The sequence below is a fragment of the Podarcis cretensis genome (assembly GCF_951804945.1).
Source record: "Podarcis cretensis genome assembly, chromosome: 7".
In the NCBI taxonomy this organism is placed as follows: domain Eukaryota; kingdom Metazoa; phylum Chordata; class Lepidosauria; order Squamata; family Lacertidae; genus Podarcis; species Podarcis cretensis.
The window spans coordinates 90,746,501-90,762,890 of NC_137176.1; the positions used below are offsets into that span (position 1 = coordinate 90,746,501).

At 47.5% G+C, this 16,390-nt stretch overlaps 1 protein-coding gene and 1 long non-coding RNA gene across 3 annotated transcripts in view; both read right to left on the minus strand.

The window, feature by feature from the left end:
• LOC307220619 overlaps window positions 1-16,390 on the minus strand; it is an 83,850-nt gene that overhangs the window by 17,236 nt on the left and 50,224 nt on the right. The gene's annotated exons all lie outside the window — the stretch shown is intronic.
• TOP1MT (DNA topoisomerase I mitochondrial) overlaps window positions 1-16,390 on the minus strand; it is a 42,454-nt gene that overhangs the window by 3,504 nt on the left and 22,560 nt on the right. Inside the window, exons 7-15 of the mRNA XM_079984288.1 lie at window positions 14,697-14,818; window positions 11,872-11,994; window positions 10,031-10,218; window positions 8,840-8,984; window positions 8,487-8,630; window positions 5,950-6,135; window positions 4,034-4,102; window positions 2,095-2,209; window positions 50-177 (exon numbers count right to left, since the gene is read on the minus strand). Coding sequence (XP_079840414.1) covers window positions 50-177; window positions 2,095-2,209; window positions 4,034-4,102; window positions 5,950-6,135; window positions 8,487-8,630; window positions 8,840-8,984; window positions 10,031-10,218; window positions 11,872-11,994; window positions 14,697-14,818 — 1,220 coding nt within the window. The remainder of the gene's footprint in view (window positions 1-49; window positions 178-2,094; window positions 2,210-4,033; window positions 4,103-5,949; window positions 6,136-8,486; window positions 8,631-8,839; window positions 8,985-10,030; window positions 10,219-11,871; window positions 11,995-14,696; window positions 14,819-16,390) is intronic.

Below are 16,390 nucleotides of genomic sequence, written 5' to 3' on the forward strand. Positions count from 1 at the left end.
TAAGCCCTTGGATTGTCTCAGCACCCCCCCCCCCCCCCCGCTGGGTTACCTTAGCCTGGAGGTTTTGCATGGACTTCTCGAAGGTTTTTGGAGTTGCCCGCTGGTGGTTGCAAAGGATGGCGACTGCGCGGTTGGCTCGGTTGTAGGAAAGGAGCTTGGCAGCCACGTTGTCGTCCTCTGTCAGGAACCAAAAGGCAAGTCTGAGGTCGGCATTTGTGTAGGTGTATCTGTGTTTCTATAGGGACTCGGGTGGCGCTGTGGGTTAAACCACAGAGCCTAGGACTTGCCGATCAGAAGGTCGCAGTTCGAATCCCCGCAACGGGGTGAACTCCCGTTGCTCAGTCCCTGCTCCTGCCAACCTAGCAGTTCGAAAGTACGTCAGAGTGCAAGTAGATAAATAGGTACCACTCCGGCGGGAAGGTAAACGGCATTTCTGTGTGCTGCTCTGGTTCGCCAGAAGCGGCTTAGTCCTGCTGGCCACATGACCTGGAAGCTGCACGCCGGCTCCCTCGGCCAATAAAGCGAGATGAGCGCTGCAACCCCAGAGTCGGCCACGACTGGACCTAATGGTCAGGGGTCCCTTTACCTTTACCTTTATCTGTGTTTCTGACATAGGGGCTATCAGAAGCCAGCACTATCGCACCAGGCGCCAGCCTTGTTGCAAATGCAAGAATTCATAGGAACACAGGATTTTTTCTGATAAGACCGGTATCCCCTTCAATGCCAACACTGACTTGCAGCTACAAGGGTCGAGGGTGCAACCTTCCCCATCTATGCCAGGGGCTCTCCCAGTTTCTGACAACAGACCCCACCCTCTTGTGCCTCTGAATACCTGTTGCTTGTAGGGCTGAGCAATATATTGACATTTCGTCCCAAACTGGTTTGAAGTCCATATCGCGATAACATTTTCTAAACATCTGACCTGGCAATATATTGCAAATCGTGATGTGTGTGTGCGTGCTGTGCAAAAATCGCAATGTAGGAAAAACCATGAAGCCAGCCAATGCCTCGACATGGCTCCATCCGTATTTCAGACCTCATGGTGTATAACAAAAAGTTTAGCTGGTGATATATCGTGATGTTGAAAACCAGGTATCACCCAGCCCTAGTCACTAGGGATAGTAAGATCTCTCATCTTGTGGCCTTCACAGAGGATAAAGTTCTCAACATCTCCTAGTCACAAGAGCTACATTCTGCCTTGACTGTTGGAGCAGGAATGTTCCTGAAGGCTAGATCCTGGAAACACAAGCGGGGGGAAGTGATCTTGTGCTCAAACCCTGCTTGGGGGCTTCCCAGACACATCTGCTTGGCCACGGTGAGGACAGGAGAATGGATCCGATAGGACCTTGGCCTGATCCTGCAGCCAGACCCTTCTTACATTCTCCTAAACTTGAACACCACCAAAATTCAAGAGTGACCTGGAAGTTGCATTCCCCATTTGGAACAGGAGCACATCTTCCCTCCCATCTCAAAAATGTGTGTACAGTGGTACCTCGGGTTACGAACTTAATTTGTTCTGGAGGTCCATTCTTAACCCGAAACAGTTCTTAACCTGAAGCACCACTTTAGCTAATGGGGCCTGCCGCCGCACGATTTCCGTTCACATCCTGGGGCAAAGTTCTCAATCTGAGATACTACTTCTGGGTTAGCGGAGTTTGTAACCCAAAGTGTTTGTAACCCGAAGCGTTTGAAACCCGAGGTACCACTGTATTAGTATTTACAGTCATACCTTGGGTTACAGCCGCTTCAGGTTGCGTTTTTTCAGGTTACGGACCGCCGAAAACCGGAAGTACAGCAACAGGTTGCTTCCGGGTTTCGTATGTCACGCATGCGCAGAAGCGCTAAATTGCGCTTTGCACACGTGCAGAAGCGCCGAATTGCAACCCGTGCGTGCGCAGATGCGGGTTGCGAATGTGCATCCTGCACGGATCGCGTTCGCAACCCGAGCGTCCACTGTATTCTGGACGACCCAGCAAGACGGTTGGAGTATTATTATTACCGTTACTCACTACTGCTGTTCTAGAGACCCTGCAGAGTCTTGCTGGAATTATGTCCAGCCTGTGCAGCAGAAAAGTTTGCCCTGAGTCCATTTACCATTTGTGAGGGCATCCAGCTGCTCCTGCAGGGTGATAGAAGCATTGTAAGTCCTGAAGACCTTGGCTGTCAAACCTTCCATCAGGTCCTGGAGATGTTTGTTCAGGGTTGAGGTCTGGAAAGGAAAGGAAGTTAGTTAGTTAGTTAGTTAGTTAGTTAGTTAGTTAGTTACTGTATTTTTTGCTCTATGAGACTCACTTTTTCCCTCCTAAAAAGTAAGTGGAAATGTGTGTGCATCTTATGGAGCGAATGCAGGCTGCGCAGCTATCCCAGAAGCCAGAACAGTAAAAGGGATCACTGTGCAGCGATCCCTCTTGCTGTTCTGGCTTCTGAGATTCAGAATATTTTTTTTCTTGTTTTCCTCCTCCAAAAACTAGGTGCATTTTATGTTCTGGTGCGTCTTATAGAGCGAAAAATACGGTAATTGATTGATTGATTGATTGATTGATTGACAAAGTAATAATCATAAATAAATAAGAATAAAAATGTGGCGGCCAAAAGTCCAGAGGTAGCATTATTATCAATTTACAATAGGTGTGGAAGGTTCGCAGGCTATGAAGGTCTCGCTCCCAAATTTATTGACAGCCGCACAAATTATTATAATCCAGGAAGTGGAAGGGGCAAGAAGAATATAAGAATGGAAGAATGGTACAAAGAGGTTTGGGATATAGCTATTAACGATAAACTAACATGTGCCATTAAGGTAAGATGGGGAATACGCAGGAGAAATTATTTTGAGGAGATAATGGAGGGTGTCTGTAGAATTTGTACTGTTGAAAACAGAAAGGGGTTAAACCATCGCAAGGGGTGTTGAAATTTTGGGAGGCTGGATGGTTAGAACGGAATGGTCTTGGTGGTGAGGTGCACATTTTTTATTCAGGATTTGAAGTTTAGGGGGGAAAGGCAGGGGAACTCCACTTAAGGAACTCACGGCAGTGGAAATGGGGTTGTTCCTAAGTCAGGCATCCCCAAACTCGGCCCTCCAGCTGTTTTGGGACTACAGTTCCCATCATCCCTGACCACTGGTCCTGTTAGCTAGGGATCACGGGAGCTGTAGTCCGAAAACTGCTGGAGGGCCGAGTTTGGGGGTGCCTGTCCTAAGTGATGACTCATTTATGTGCTGACCAGACCCAGGCTTACTTAGCTTAATAATAATAGAATTGTAGAGTTTGAAGGGACTCTGAGCATCATCCAGGCCAACCCCTGCAATGTAGGAATCTCATCGAAAGCATCCCTGACAGCTGGCGCTCCAACCTCTGCTTAAACACCTCCAAGGAAGGAGAGCCTGCCATCTCTCGTAGGAGTCCATTCCACCGTCGAACAGTTCTTATTGTCAGAAATACTATTATAATAATTTATCACTTGTAGACAGCATCTTAAAAAGCAGAGACGTCACCTTGCCAACAAAGGTCCGTATAGTTCAAGCTATGGTTTTCCCAGTAGTGATGTATGGAAGTGTGAGCTGGACCATAAAGAAGGCTGATCGCCGAAGAATTGATGCTTTTGAATTATGGTGCTGGAGGAGACTCTTGAGAGTCCCATGGACTGCAAGAAGATCAAACCTCTCCATTCTGAAGGAAATCAGCCCTGAGTGCTCACTGGAAGGATAGATCCTGAAGCTGAGGCCAGAGCACGCCAGGCCCTCCTGTCTTCCACTGCCTCCCGCTGTTTGGTCAAACTCATGTTGGTTGCTTCGAGAACACTGTCCCACCATCTTGTCCTCTGTCGTCCCCTTCTCCTGGTGCCCTCCATCTTTCCCAACATCAGGGTGTTTTCCAGGGAGTCTTCTCTTCTCCTGAGGTGGCCAAAGTCTTGGAGCCTCAGCTTCAGGATCTGTCTAGGTTTGTCATTGCTTTTCTCCCTCTGCTATTGCCTGGAGAATTTGGGCATTCAAAAATACCCAAGATCGAAACATCCGTGAAGGTGAGCTCAAACTTACAGACAACCTGTCGAAAAGATCATCCCCAGGTCCTTTGTTCTCCATGAACAGCTGCAAATTCTTGAACACCTGCAATGATCAAGAAGGAAATTCTGAGAGCAAGGTCAGCTCAGGAGAACGGCAGGAGTAAGTAAAGCTACTCACAAGTAAAGGCTGGCAAGAAGGATAAAAGCCAAACATACCTTTGCGGGAGATCGCTGGAGCTTTACTTCATTTACAAATTATCCAGAAGCCCAAAGGCCAGTTCCAAAGGTTGATACTAACTCGTGGATCACTTAATAAGGGCATTCTTTATAGATGTAAACTGATTTTTTTAAAAAAGGTTTTATTCAGGATTTTCTTTTGTTACAAAACAAGCAAATAAACAAGGAAAAGCACATATAGCATCTCTCTTATAAGTTATGGGGTATGTAGAGGAATAAGGGACGTGGTGGCGCTGTGGGTTAAACCACAGAGCCTAGGACTTGCCGATCAGAGGGTCGGTGGTTCGAATCCCCGCGACGGGGTGAGCTCCCGTTGCTCGGTCCCTGCTCCTGCCAACCTAGCAGTTCGAAAGCACATCAAAGTGCAAGTAGATACATAGGTACCACTGTGGCGGGAAGGTAAACAGCGTTTCCATGCACTGCTCTGGTTTGCCAGAAGCGGCTTAGTCATGCTGGCCTCATGACCCGGAAGCTGTGCACTGGATCCCTCGGCCAATAAAGCGAGATGAGCACTGCAACTCCAGCGTCGGCCACAACTGGACCTAATGGTCAGGGGTACCTTTACCTTTTCTATGTAGAGGAATACAGGTTTTTTTGTGTCCTCCAGGGAAATTTAAAGAACAAAAATAAGATTATTAAAAAAAAAAAAGAGGGCGGGCTTTCTGGGAACACTGTTGTAGAAACAGCTCCAAACGCTTCAAAGGTAAGTCAAATTCACAACCCCCCAACATGAACAAGACAACTCTCTGCTGGGAAGCTGCAAAGAGCTGGGCTTTTAAGGAGATAACTTTCAGCATCTGTATTACAGGTGGTTTTAGATGTTGTAACTGCTTTATCTATTTTATCACCAGGCTATCTCTCAGTATGCTTTTTATTATTATTTTTTATCATTGACGTTCTGTAGTGTGCTTTTAATGTTATAAACTGCCCTGGGATCTACTGATACAGGGTGGTATATAAATTCACATTCAATTCCTTATCTACCGCCTGTGTGTTTGCTGCCCTGGGTCCCCTTCAGGAGGAAGGCTGGGTTATAAACTTAATTAATACTAATTGCACCAACCACCATCTATTTTTGGTTCAGCAAGCTGTTAATTCCCTGTTCAGGGAAGTTTTTAATGTGTGACATTTTAATGTATTTCTAATCTTTGTTGGTAGCTGCCCAGAGTGGCCAGATGGACGGGGTACAAGTAATAAATTATTAATTATTATTATTATTATTATTATTATTATTATTATTATTATTATTATTAGGTTCTGTTGCAGGGGGAGAATGGTGCCCACCGCCCCAAGGAACTGTGGAGTTTGGAACTGACAGGGTTAAAACTCCGTGGTGTTCTGTATCTGGGAGGAGTTTAACGCAGAGAAGCGCGTCACAGTCTGTGTCACGGTTCAGACTTGCTTTCGCTTCTGTCTGAGACGCAGCTCAGGCTGCAGGCTGCGTTGTGTGCTTTTGGAGCACGGAACATGTCGGAGGTTTCTGATGGATTTACTGCTTCGTAAATAAACGCTCCTAGAGATAAGAACCGAACTGTCTTTGGGCTTGATTTATCCCTTATCTCACACGGACGCAGGACCGCTGCTACTCTGCTCACCTGCCAGGTGAGCTCCCAGCAGATCCACGCAGGGGAAGCCTGACTGGACGCAGGTTTTGTTTACCCCAAAAGGAACTGCCTGCATCCCTCTTCTCCAGCGACGCTGCCTCTCTCTCACCTGCTTCTCCACAGGCACCAGATTGTAGTAGCGAATGCAGTCCTTGCCCAGGAAGTCAAACTCCACCACGTTCTCCTTCCCGTCCATCCGAGGGTGAAGCCTCAGGTGCTCAACGCGGAGGGAGCAGCAGCCCACTGTATCTGCCGTCTCCCCTTCCTCCTTTTCATTGCCCGCTCTCAGGGCCAGCTGGGGAGGGACACAATAATAATTTATAATAATAATTTATTACAGTGGTGCCTCGCAAGACGAAATTAATCCGTTCCGTGAGGCTCTTCATATAGCGGTTTTTTCGTCTTGCGAAGCAAGCCCATTGACAGCTTAGCGGATTAGCGCTATTAGCAGTTTAGCGGCTTTTAGCGATCAGCTGATAAGCGGCTTAGCGCCTTAGGAAAAGGTGGGGAAAAGGGGAAAAAACCTGCAGGAACTCGCAAGACATTTTCGTCTTGCGAAGCAAGCCCATAGGGAAATTCGTTTTGCGAAGCGCCTCCAAAACGGAAAACCCTTTCGTCTAGCGGGTTTTCCGTCTTGCGAGGCGTTCGTCTTGCGGGGCACCACTGTATTTATACCCCGCCCAACTGGCTGAGTTTCCCCAGCCACTCTGGGCGGCTCCCAATCGAGTGTTAAAAACAATGCAGCATTAAATATTAAAAGCTTCCCTAAACAGGGCCACCTTCAGTTGTCTTTTAAAAGTAAAATAGTTGTTTATTTCCTTGACATCTGATGGGAGGGCGTTCCACAGGGTGGGCGCCACCACCGAGAAGGCCCTCTGCCTGGTTCCCTGTAACCTCACTTCTCGCAATGAGGGAACCGCCAGAAGACCCTCAGCACTGGACCTCAGAGCCATGGGGGGAGCGGGGGCAATCAGACGCAGGCTCTCTCCAAAACACTGCTTCTATCTTGCATTGCTGGGGGGGGGGCAGATGGGTGACCCCCCAAGGAACCCCTTCCAACGCCACCGTTGCAGCTGAGAGACCAGAAACCTTTGGTGCTTCCCCTCCTCACTCCTTTGGACCCCATGTCAGGGACTGGACTGAGGAAGAATCGTGGGGACCGCCATCTTTCTTCCTGCACCTTCCCGAGAAGAGGACACTATAGATTCAAAACAAAGCAGCAGTTTGCAGAAAGTCATAGTTCAGAGGCTACAGAGAGGAGAAGCTGGGAAGTATTGGGAGAGCAGCAGAAAGAAGACGTACCAGCGGAGATAGCCGACACTCAGTGTCTCCAGAAAACATTCCTGACCCCGCCCCTCTCCCAAAACCAGGTGTGCAAAACCAGGCGTGCAAACCCAAAACCAGGTAGTGGGGCTGCCCTTGAGACTGACCCAGAAACTCTGCCCGCTGCCTCCCCCCAGCTATAGAGCGGCTGAGTGGGATGAGGCAGGCAGACTCCGGAGGCCACACCCCTTCAGGCAGCTGGCCTCGCCCCCGGGCGCAGGACACATGCGCCGCCCCATGCGTCCAATCGGCTTGCTCCGCCACTGGGTGATGCTAATGCTCTTGAGACAGGCGGGTGCTAACAGCAGCAGCCAACAGTGCATGGCTGCCACTCGGCAGAATCTGTGCTCTCCAGGCGGCGACTGTCCGAAATGGACAGCGAGATGGGAGAAGCAGAGGTGGGTTCCTACCTTAGCAGGGCCACAGCTCAGTTAGGGCCCTGAGCTCCACTGCATGTGTTCTGCATGCAGAAGGTCATGCAGAAGGACCAATCCCAAGAAGCTATTCCAGGCAAGGCTTGGAGGGACAGCCTGTCAGAAATCCTAGAAATCTGGCTCCGAGGGCCTTCTGGAGGTTCCCTAACTGCGAGAAGCGAGGTTACAGGAAACCAGGCAGAGGGCCTTCTTGGTGGTAGTGTTACGATATGGATGCAATGCAGCTGCAAAGTGCTAGCTTGAAAAGTAAACATGATGGGAATGTTGGGACTGCCCGTGGGAAACAGAGGGGCAGTCTATTCACAGTGCGAAGCACCGGAATTAGCTCAGAGTGTAATATGAGCTCTTCCGTTTGTTCCTGTCCAGGAAGTGTTTGTCACTAGACTGCTGGAGTTTGAAGAGAGCAGTCATGTTTTTTGTAATGCTGCAAAGACAGAAATAAAGGCATGTAAATACGTTTCTGTCTATCTCTTTCCCCTGCCCGGGGGGGGGGGCAAGAAAGAGGGGTGTGTTCTTCTCACGCTGAGAAGGATCGCCTATTGCGACCTAGCCTGGATCTTGCTGGGGAATGCAGCCAGGGAGGTCAACAGGGAATCATGCCGGGTGCCTGGGAGAGTTGCCAGTTTCTCCTGATATGGGCTTGAATCCCGCCCTGTGGAATACCCTCCCATCAGATGTCAAGGAAATAAATAACTACCTGACTTTTACAAGACATCTGAAGGCAGTCCTGTTTAGGGACGCTTTGAATGTTTGAAGTTTTATCGTGTTTTTAATATTATTATTATTAATAATATTATTATTATTATTACTACTACTACTAGTACTAGAAAGGAATATTCGCAACCAGCTTTAAGAGTGATATTCCCCTGCCCCGGAAAGCAGCCCTTACCTTGTCGATGAAATAAAGGGCCACGGACCTCTGCCGCTTCTTCATCTCCTTCGATTTCCAGTCCGCCCGGTACTGAGCACGAATCTTGCCCACCACCCCTTTCAAGCAGCGAGCAATTTCGTATTTCTGCCAGTCCTTCTCCCCCTGGGAAGAGAAGCAGAACCGGATACAAGTGTATACTTCCAGATTTTGCATCATGCGAATGCGCAGAAGTGCTCTGCGCACCGCACACGTGCGTAAAGGCGGGGCCTCCAGTTAAGGACTTTTCAGGTTAGGTACGGACCCTCGGAACGAATTTAATTCGTATCTGGAGGGTCCACTGTACTCCTGAAGGGAATGCCCCCGTCCCTCACCTTCAGCTTGGAACTGGGGTTCAACATAATGTACTTTATGGCCCCATTAATGTTCTCCGTCCACGACGCCAGCCAGGTCACACTGTTGTCACACCGAACTTCCTTCCACTTGTGCCCAGGAGGGGGTTTCGGGATCTTGGAACCCCTGGACAAAAAATGGGGGAGAAGGGGGGGAAAGGTTAAGATATCAGAAAGCAGAACAGGAAACCTCACAATCTGGATGGTGAAAATATGCGTTTTGTTTGTATAAGCGACCAAACAACTGAGTTCCCTGGACTGCTATTACAGGGAATCGGAAATCAGGGTGGATAAAAATCGAAGGTTTTTCTTATTTAAATCAGATTATTATTTTTTAAATCAGGGTGTTTTTTTTTATTTAAATGGGATTTTGAAAATAAAATGCTTTCGGAGGAAAAACCTTTCTAAATATAGCTTTCTATTTAAGTTACATTGTAGTCCAAAGACTATTCATCAGCAAATGATGATTTGTTTTAAGTTTTTCATGTGTGCTTAAAACTCAGTCTAAGTTGTTGTTTTTTTATTTAAAAAAAATATGTTTAACCACATCAGTTAACAGACATGGATACATATGCTATAATGTTATTGTTTTAGTTAAATAAATTGTTTAAATTGTTATTAAGGGAATTGTTATTTTTCTCCTTCCGATAAAGGAGGGGGGAAGCCAAAGTTGTTGACCGTTTTTTGGGGGGGGGATCGCTCACCTGTAAAAATGACGCAGAGGAAAAGGGAATATTTGACGCTGCAGAGTAATAGAGCGATGGAGGAGGAGGAGGGCGGGAACTTTCGCTCCATTGCTTTTCACTGCTGCCAATCAAGGGGTGCCCCCCCCCGAATTTGGCTCCCGGGTGCCCCGCACCCCTTGCACCCCCAGGTAAAGATGGCCCTGGTTCCACAGGGCGGGTGCCACTACTGAGAAGGCCCTTATAAAAACAGATGAAAACGTTGAGAGTGGGACACAGGGGGTTGGACTGTGTCTATGGGTCTATGTCTCCTTAGGTATTCCCTTTATTTAATTTCTTTCCTGACTTTCGCCAGGGCAGGTTCCAGCCAAAAATTAAAAAAACCCAATATTGAAAGAAGTTTGCAACAGGCCTCTCTGTCTTTGCTCCTCAAGAGATGAACCCCCCTTTGAGCCCCCCAGAGTCGCCCTTCTATGACCCAGGTACCCACTTGCTACAGTTTATGATGACATCTTCGGGCATTATCCTCTTCTTGACCCTCCCCATCTTCGGGTGGTCCCCACGGCCTCGGAAAAGACCCGGCGGCTCCGTCTTGAAGTTGCCAATCTTCTCCCGGTGCCCGTCAATCGTGCAGTAACCGTATTCCTCTTGTATTCTTTCTGCTTCCTTTTTCAATTTCTGGGTTTTAAAAAAAGGGCAAAAGGAATAAGAATGAGAGGTAAATTAATGTGCGGAACCAGGTGTTATTCCAATAGTTTTAAGTCAGGCTTTGATAAGGGTAGAGGAAGATGGGGGGGTATAAATAATAATAATATTATTATTATTATTATTATTATTATTATTATTATTATTATTATTATTACAGCCTGTCCCCACCTTCTGGGGGTAGACTAACTGTACAGCCTTCAAGTGTTTGCTAAGGCTAGCTCATGTTGAACGTATGTACAATAGCCTAACCTGCAAGATTATTCATTTTGATTTCAATGAGTTAGAAGGAGTTAATAAACCGCTTTGTCACAGAGGTATCTAAGCTGGTGCACATGATCAAACTGCAGGCAATGCAGAGCCATTAAAAACATGTACAGTGGTACCTTGGTTCTCAAATGCCTTGGTACTCAAACAACTTGGAACCCAGACACTGCAACCCGGAAGTAAGTGTTCTGGTTTGCGAACTTTTTTCAGAAGCCCAACAACCCTGTTTTGAAGGTTATGCTTCCATTTTGAGTGTGATGCTGAGGTCTGACTGTTTTTGCTATTTATTTTGCGTTTTGTTTTTGCGGCTCTTTTTCTTTGTGGCTGTGTGGAAGCCAGTCCAGCTACTGATAGATTGATTGTGTGACTGCAGTACATTGTTTATTGCAGCCTTTCTCAACCTGGGGGTCCCCAGATGTTGTAGAACTACAACTCCCATCACCCCTAGCTAGCAAGGCCAGAACTCAGGGATGATGGGAGTTGTAGTCCAAAAACATCTGGGGACCCACAGGTCGAGAACTGCTGGTTTATTGCTTTCATTTTATGGATCAATGGTCTTGTTAGATAGTAAAATTCATGTTAAATTGCTGTTTTAGGGGTTGTTTTTAAAAGCCTGGAATGGATTAATCCATTTAGCATTACTTTCTGTGGGAAAGCACGCCTTGGTTTTGGAACACTTTGGTTTTGGAACAGATTAAGTTTGAGAACCAAGGTACCACTGTACGCATAAAATAAATTATGGTTTAAATGCAGATCGAAGTTTTAAAACAACTATAAGTACCGTATTTTTCGCTCTATAAGACGTACCAGACCACAAGACGCACCTAGTTTTTGGAGGAGGAATACAAGAAAAAAAAAATTCTGACTCTCAGAAGCCAGAACAGCGAGAGGGATCGCTGCGCAGTGAAAGCAGCAATCCCTCTTGCTGTTCTGGCTTCTGGGATATCTGCGCAGCCTGCATTCGCTCCATAAGACGCACACACATTTCCCCTTACTTTTTAGGAGGGAAAAAGTGAGTCTTATAGAGCAAAAAATACGGTAACTAAATTATATATCTGGGAAGGCTTCCTGAAATACAAAATCCATACAGGCAGCCTGCCCAATGTCAAGAGGCAGGGAGTTCCAAATGCTGCCACAGTAAAAGATCAACTCCTGAAAACAGACATTTTGTGGCACTTGCAAAAGTTCCACTGAACAAAGTGGTTGAATAATAATAATAATTATAATTATAAAGTGGTTGAATAGGTGCATCTGGGGCAAACTGTTCCCTTAAGTTAGGTGGAAATCACAAATCTGGGATTGCAGTTCAGTGGCCAAAGAGGCCCTGGGTTTTATCAGCTAGCAGGGGTGCGTCTGAACCTGTTTTTCCTCCTTTGGCAGAGCTTTCTGAGCCTCCTGTCTCTCCACGAAATATTCGTGAATCTCCCTGAAGTCGCATTTGTCCAGCTGCTTGATTTTCTTCCTCTCCTCCGACGTCATCTGCTACAGGAAATCAAGGAGGCAGAGGTTTGAGTTCTAAAGCTGCCTGTCACACCAAGAAATAAGGCTTACGAGCCATGAGATTATCGTCAATAACGCCTGCCTTCACCCAACAAAGAACCCCAATTAGCTGCGTCCCACAGATTCATGTGTCTTAGGGACACGGGTGGTGCTGTGCTCTAAACCACGGAGCCTCTTGGGCTTGCTGATCGAAAAGTTGGCAGTTCGAGTCTCCACGATGGAGTGAGCTCCCGTTGCTCTGTCCCAGCTCCTGCCAACCTAGCAGTTCGAAAGCACACCAGTGCAAGTAGATAAATAGGTACTGCTGTGGCGGGAAGGTAAACGGCGTTTCCATGCGCTCTGGCACCCATCATGGTGTTCCGTTGCGCCAGAAGCGGTTTAGTCCTGCTGGCCACATGACCCGGAAAGCTGCCTGTGGACAAACGCCCGGCTCCCTCGGCCTGAAAGTGAGATGTACGCTGCAACCCCATAGTTGACTGGACTTAACTGTCCAGGGGTCCTTTACCTTTTTTTACCTTTACCTAGCTCAGGAACACCCAAAATGGCTGGTAGCGGCTCTTCAGTGGAGCCTCCATGTTGGAGGTAGTCTACCTCCAAGTGCCAGTTGAGGGGGATGAACCACAAGGCCCTGCTCACTACCCTCTTCCCCTTGTCTGCCTGATTCCCAGAGGGACTGAACCGACTACTGCCAGAAACACTGTACTTTGCTCTGATCCATCAAGACTGCAATTATTTTCTTGTGCATCTGAGGAGGCACCTTAGGGACGTCTCAAGGCCGACAGAAAATTAGCCTGATACAATGACAACGACAAAAAATGTGTCTAGAATGTCAGTAAAATGCAAGTACGGTCATAAAGGTAAAGGTAAAGGTACCCCTGCCCGTACGGGCCAGTCTTGACAGACTCTGGGGTTGTGCGCCCATCTCACTTAAGAGGCCAGGGGCCAGCGCTGTCCGGAGACACTTCCGGGTCACGTGGCCAGCGTGACATCGCTGCTCTGGCGAGCCAGAGCCGCACACGGAAACGCCGTTTACCTTCCCGCTGGTAAGCGGTCCCTATTTATCTACTTGCACCCGGAGGTGCTTTCGAACTGCTAGGTTGGCAGGCGCTGGGACCGAGCAGCGGGAGCGCACCCCGCCACTGGGATTCGAACCGCCGACCTTTCGATCGGCAAGCCCTAGGCGCTGAGGCTTTAACCAGACGCTTCGGGTTAAATCTTTTCAGGTTGCGTCCCGCAGCGACCCAGAAGTAACGGAATGGGTTATGTCAGGGAACTGACATCAGAGTCAGAGGTGGAGGCAAGGCTCTCAAGCGATGCTGGAGAGGGGGCCAGCAGGGAGAGAGGGAGCTCATCGGCTGGGGAAGGGAATCAGCACAACACCAGTAGAGAAGGGGGGCAGATGGGGGATTCGGAGAGGGGTCTCCAAGACTCTTCGCCCAAAAACAGTGGAGAGAGCACGGGCACTCCTCTGCCCACTCCCTGCCTGCGCAGAAGACTTCCGCGCAGGGAGAGTAGGAGGAGACTGGGCGTCAAACAACTTCTTTGCTGGAAGAGGTTCAAAAAACGCCCACTGACGGATTCTGCTAGCGACTGAACAGCCACGAAGTGAAGGGCTGTCAGCCAGGACAGCTTTATCCAGGCAACCTAGCCAGGAGTGGCAGTAACTTACGCACGAGCAACCCCTTATAGCCATTACAGGTTACTTCCAGGTTTCGCCGCTCGGGCATGCGCAGACGCTCAAAATGACGTAACGTGCATACACAGAAGCGGAGAATCGCGACCCGCAAACGCAGGTTGCGTTCCTCTCAGGTTGCGAACGGGGCTCCAGAACAGATCCTGTTCGCAACCAGAGGTACCACTGTACAGTCATACTTCATGTTACGTTTGCTTCTTGTTACGTTTTTTCAGGTTGCGTCCTACAGCGACCTGGAAGTACTGGAAAGGGTTCTTTCCGGGTTTCGCTGCTCACGCATGCGCAGTAGCGCTAAATCGCACTTCGCGCATGCGCACAAGCACCAAATCACGCTGCGCACCTGCGCAGATATGGCACTTCAGGTTGCGGGCTTTTCATGTTGCAAACGGGCCTCCAGAACGGGTCCTGTTTGCAACCAGAGGTACCACTGTGTATGGTCCCAGGACTTTCCAAGTTCCTGGGACCTTCCTGTCTTGTGCTCATTTCTGATTGTTGCTGTTACTTATTTAATGTTTGATTTTACATAGTCGTAGAATGCAATGCAGGAAGAGCAGCTAAATCTATTTGATTCCAGCTATGAATTACTTCATGTAAAGCATCTTAAAGCAATTTAGCAATAAAAACGATTCAACATCTACAAATGATTACAAGCAATTCCACAGATACAAAGGATTAAGTGATTACAAAGGTAAAACAGATTTCAAATCCAATATACATAGACTGAGATAAAGATCTCCACTTAAAAGGCTTGTTGAGCCCTCTTGGACATTTTTGGGTCATAACTGACCTACTGTGGGGCAGTTGCCAGGAGCACAAAAAGCTGCCCACTGGCCCATTGAGCCTAGTTCTGTCTACACTGACTGGCAGCATCTTCCCAGGGTTCCAGCTGCCAGCCTCACCTGGACTGATCCTGGGTCTTTCTGCACACAAGGGAGATGTTCGGCCACTGAGCCACGCCCTCCCCCCTCCCCAGGAAGCCACAGGCAAATACCTCTGTCCAGTCACAGAAAAAATTCTTCTTGAAAATCGCCTTTCTCGTGTAGTCGTGATCGAGCATCTTTGCATAGAACGTGGCTATCTCCTCCGTCGCCGGACTGAGTTTCATAGGCTTGCCTGGAAAGAACAACAGAGGCCCCGCAGGAAGAAACAAAACTGTTTTAGCCATTTTGCTTTCCGCTTTTGAGTTGTAAAAAGGTCAATTTTTTTTTTGTCCTAGAGACAAAAACAATCTGTAAGCCAAGTACATAAAATCATTCTAAGTAATGCACAGATAAAAACCAGCAACATTTTCAAAGCAAATACGGTTAACTAAATAACATGTTTGGGAAGGCTTGCTAAAGTATTTTTTTAAAAAAGGTTTCCCGTAGGTGCTTGAAATAGTGAAGCAAGGGTGGCCTGCCTAACATCACTCTAGCCCAATGGTTGCCATTAATTTGATTTTGAATTGATTTTAAAATGAATTGAGTTTAGAATGTTGTGTTATTTTTATTGTTATTAGCCGCTCTGAGCCCAGCTTCGGCTGGGGAGGGCGGGATATAAATAAATTTATTATTATTATTATTATTATTATTAAGAGGCAGGGAGTTCCAAAGGACAGGTGTTGCCATGCTAAAAGAGGCTTCTGAAGAGCATCTGTTAGGACCAAATCTCCTTTTGGACTAATCCGGCAGACTCTTCTTATGTTTCTATGACCCCCTGCAGATGTGGTTAACTGTTCAGACTGAAAAACCTTTACCAAAAACTAAGTTTGTTTTAGTTGACCTTTGCCCAAGACTGTTAAGTTGTGGGCGAACATATCAGACGACACAGCGATTCTTCAAACAGCTCTTGTTTATTCAGAGGCCAGAACAGAACTGAACTGAGGAGCTCAGTCAGCCTGCTTATATAGAGCTCCAGAACAACGTAACTGTTGCCATTTTCTAAAACTATCCAATCACTGAACGTCACTTTTCGATCCTTCATTTGCATACAAAACTATCCAATCACTGAACGTCACTTTTCGATCCTTCATTTGCATAACTATCTACAGTATCCCCCTGCTGGCCCAGGGTGAGAACTTCAGTACATAGACCTTGCCATCTAAATTGCCTGTTTCCTTCACCAACCTGTCCAGCACAGAGGGTTGGCTATGCCAGTACAGTGGTGGCTCGCAAGACGAAAAGAATCCGTTCCGCGAGTCTCTTTGTCTAGCGGTTTTTTCGTCTTGCGAAGCAACCCTATTAGCGGTTTAGCGGCTTAGCGGCTATTAGTGGCTTAGCGGCTATTAGCGGCTATTAGCGGCTTAGAAAAGGGGGGGGAGCGGAAAAAAAATCGCAAGACTCGCAAGACGTTTTCGTCTTGCGAAGCGCCTCAAAAACGGAAAACCCTTTCGTCTAGAGGGTTTTTCGTCTTGCGAGGCGTTCATCTTGCGGGGCACCACTGTAAATAAAGGCCCTTTCAGTCTAGGGTGGGGGGTTTTTTGGGGTGGTTGGGGCATTGCAGGTACAGTCTGAAACATACTATTGATGAAATCATTCTTGATGGATTTATACTGGACTGTCCACACATCATTCTGTTTTGCTCTGCAACGATTCCACCATATTACCGCATTATTGCCGCCTGGCGGGTGTTACGATATGGATGCAATGCAGCTGCAATGTGATGGCTTGAAAAGTAAACATGATGGGAATGTTGGGACTGCCCGTG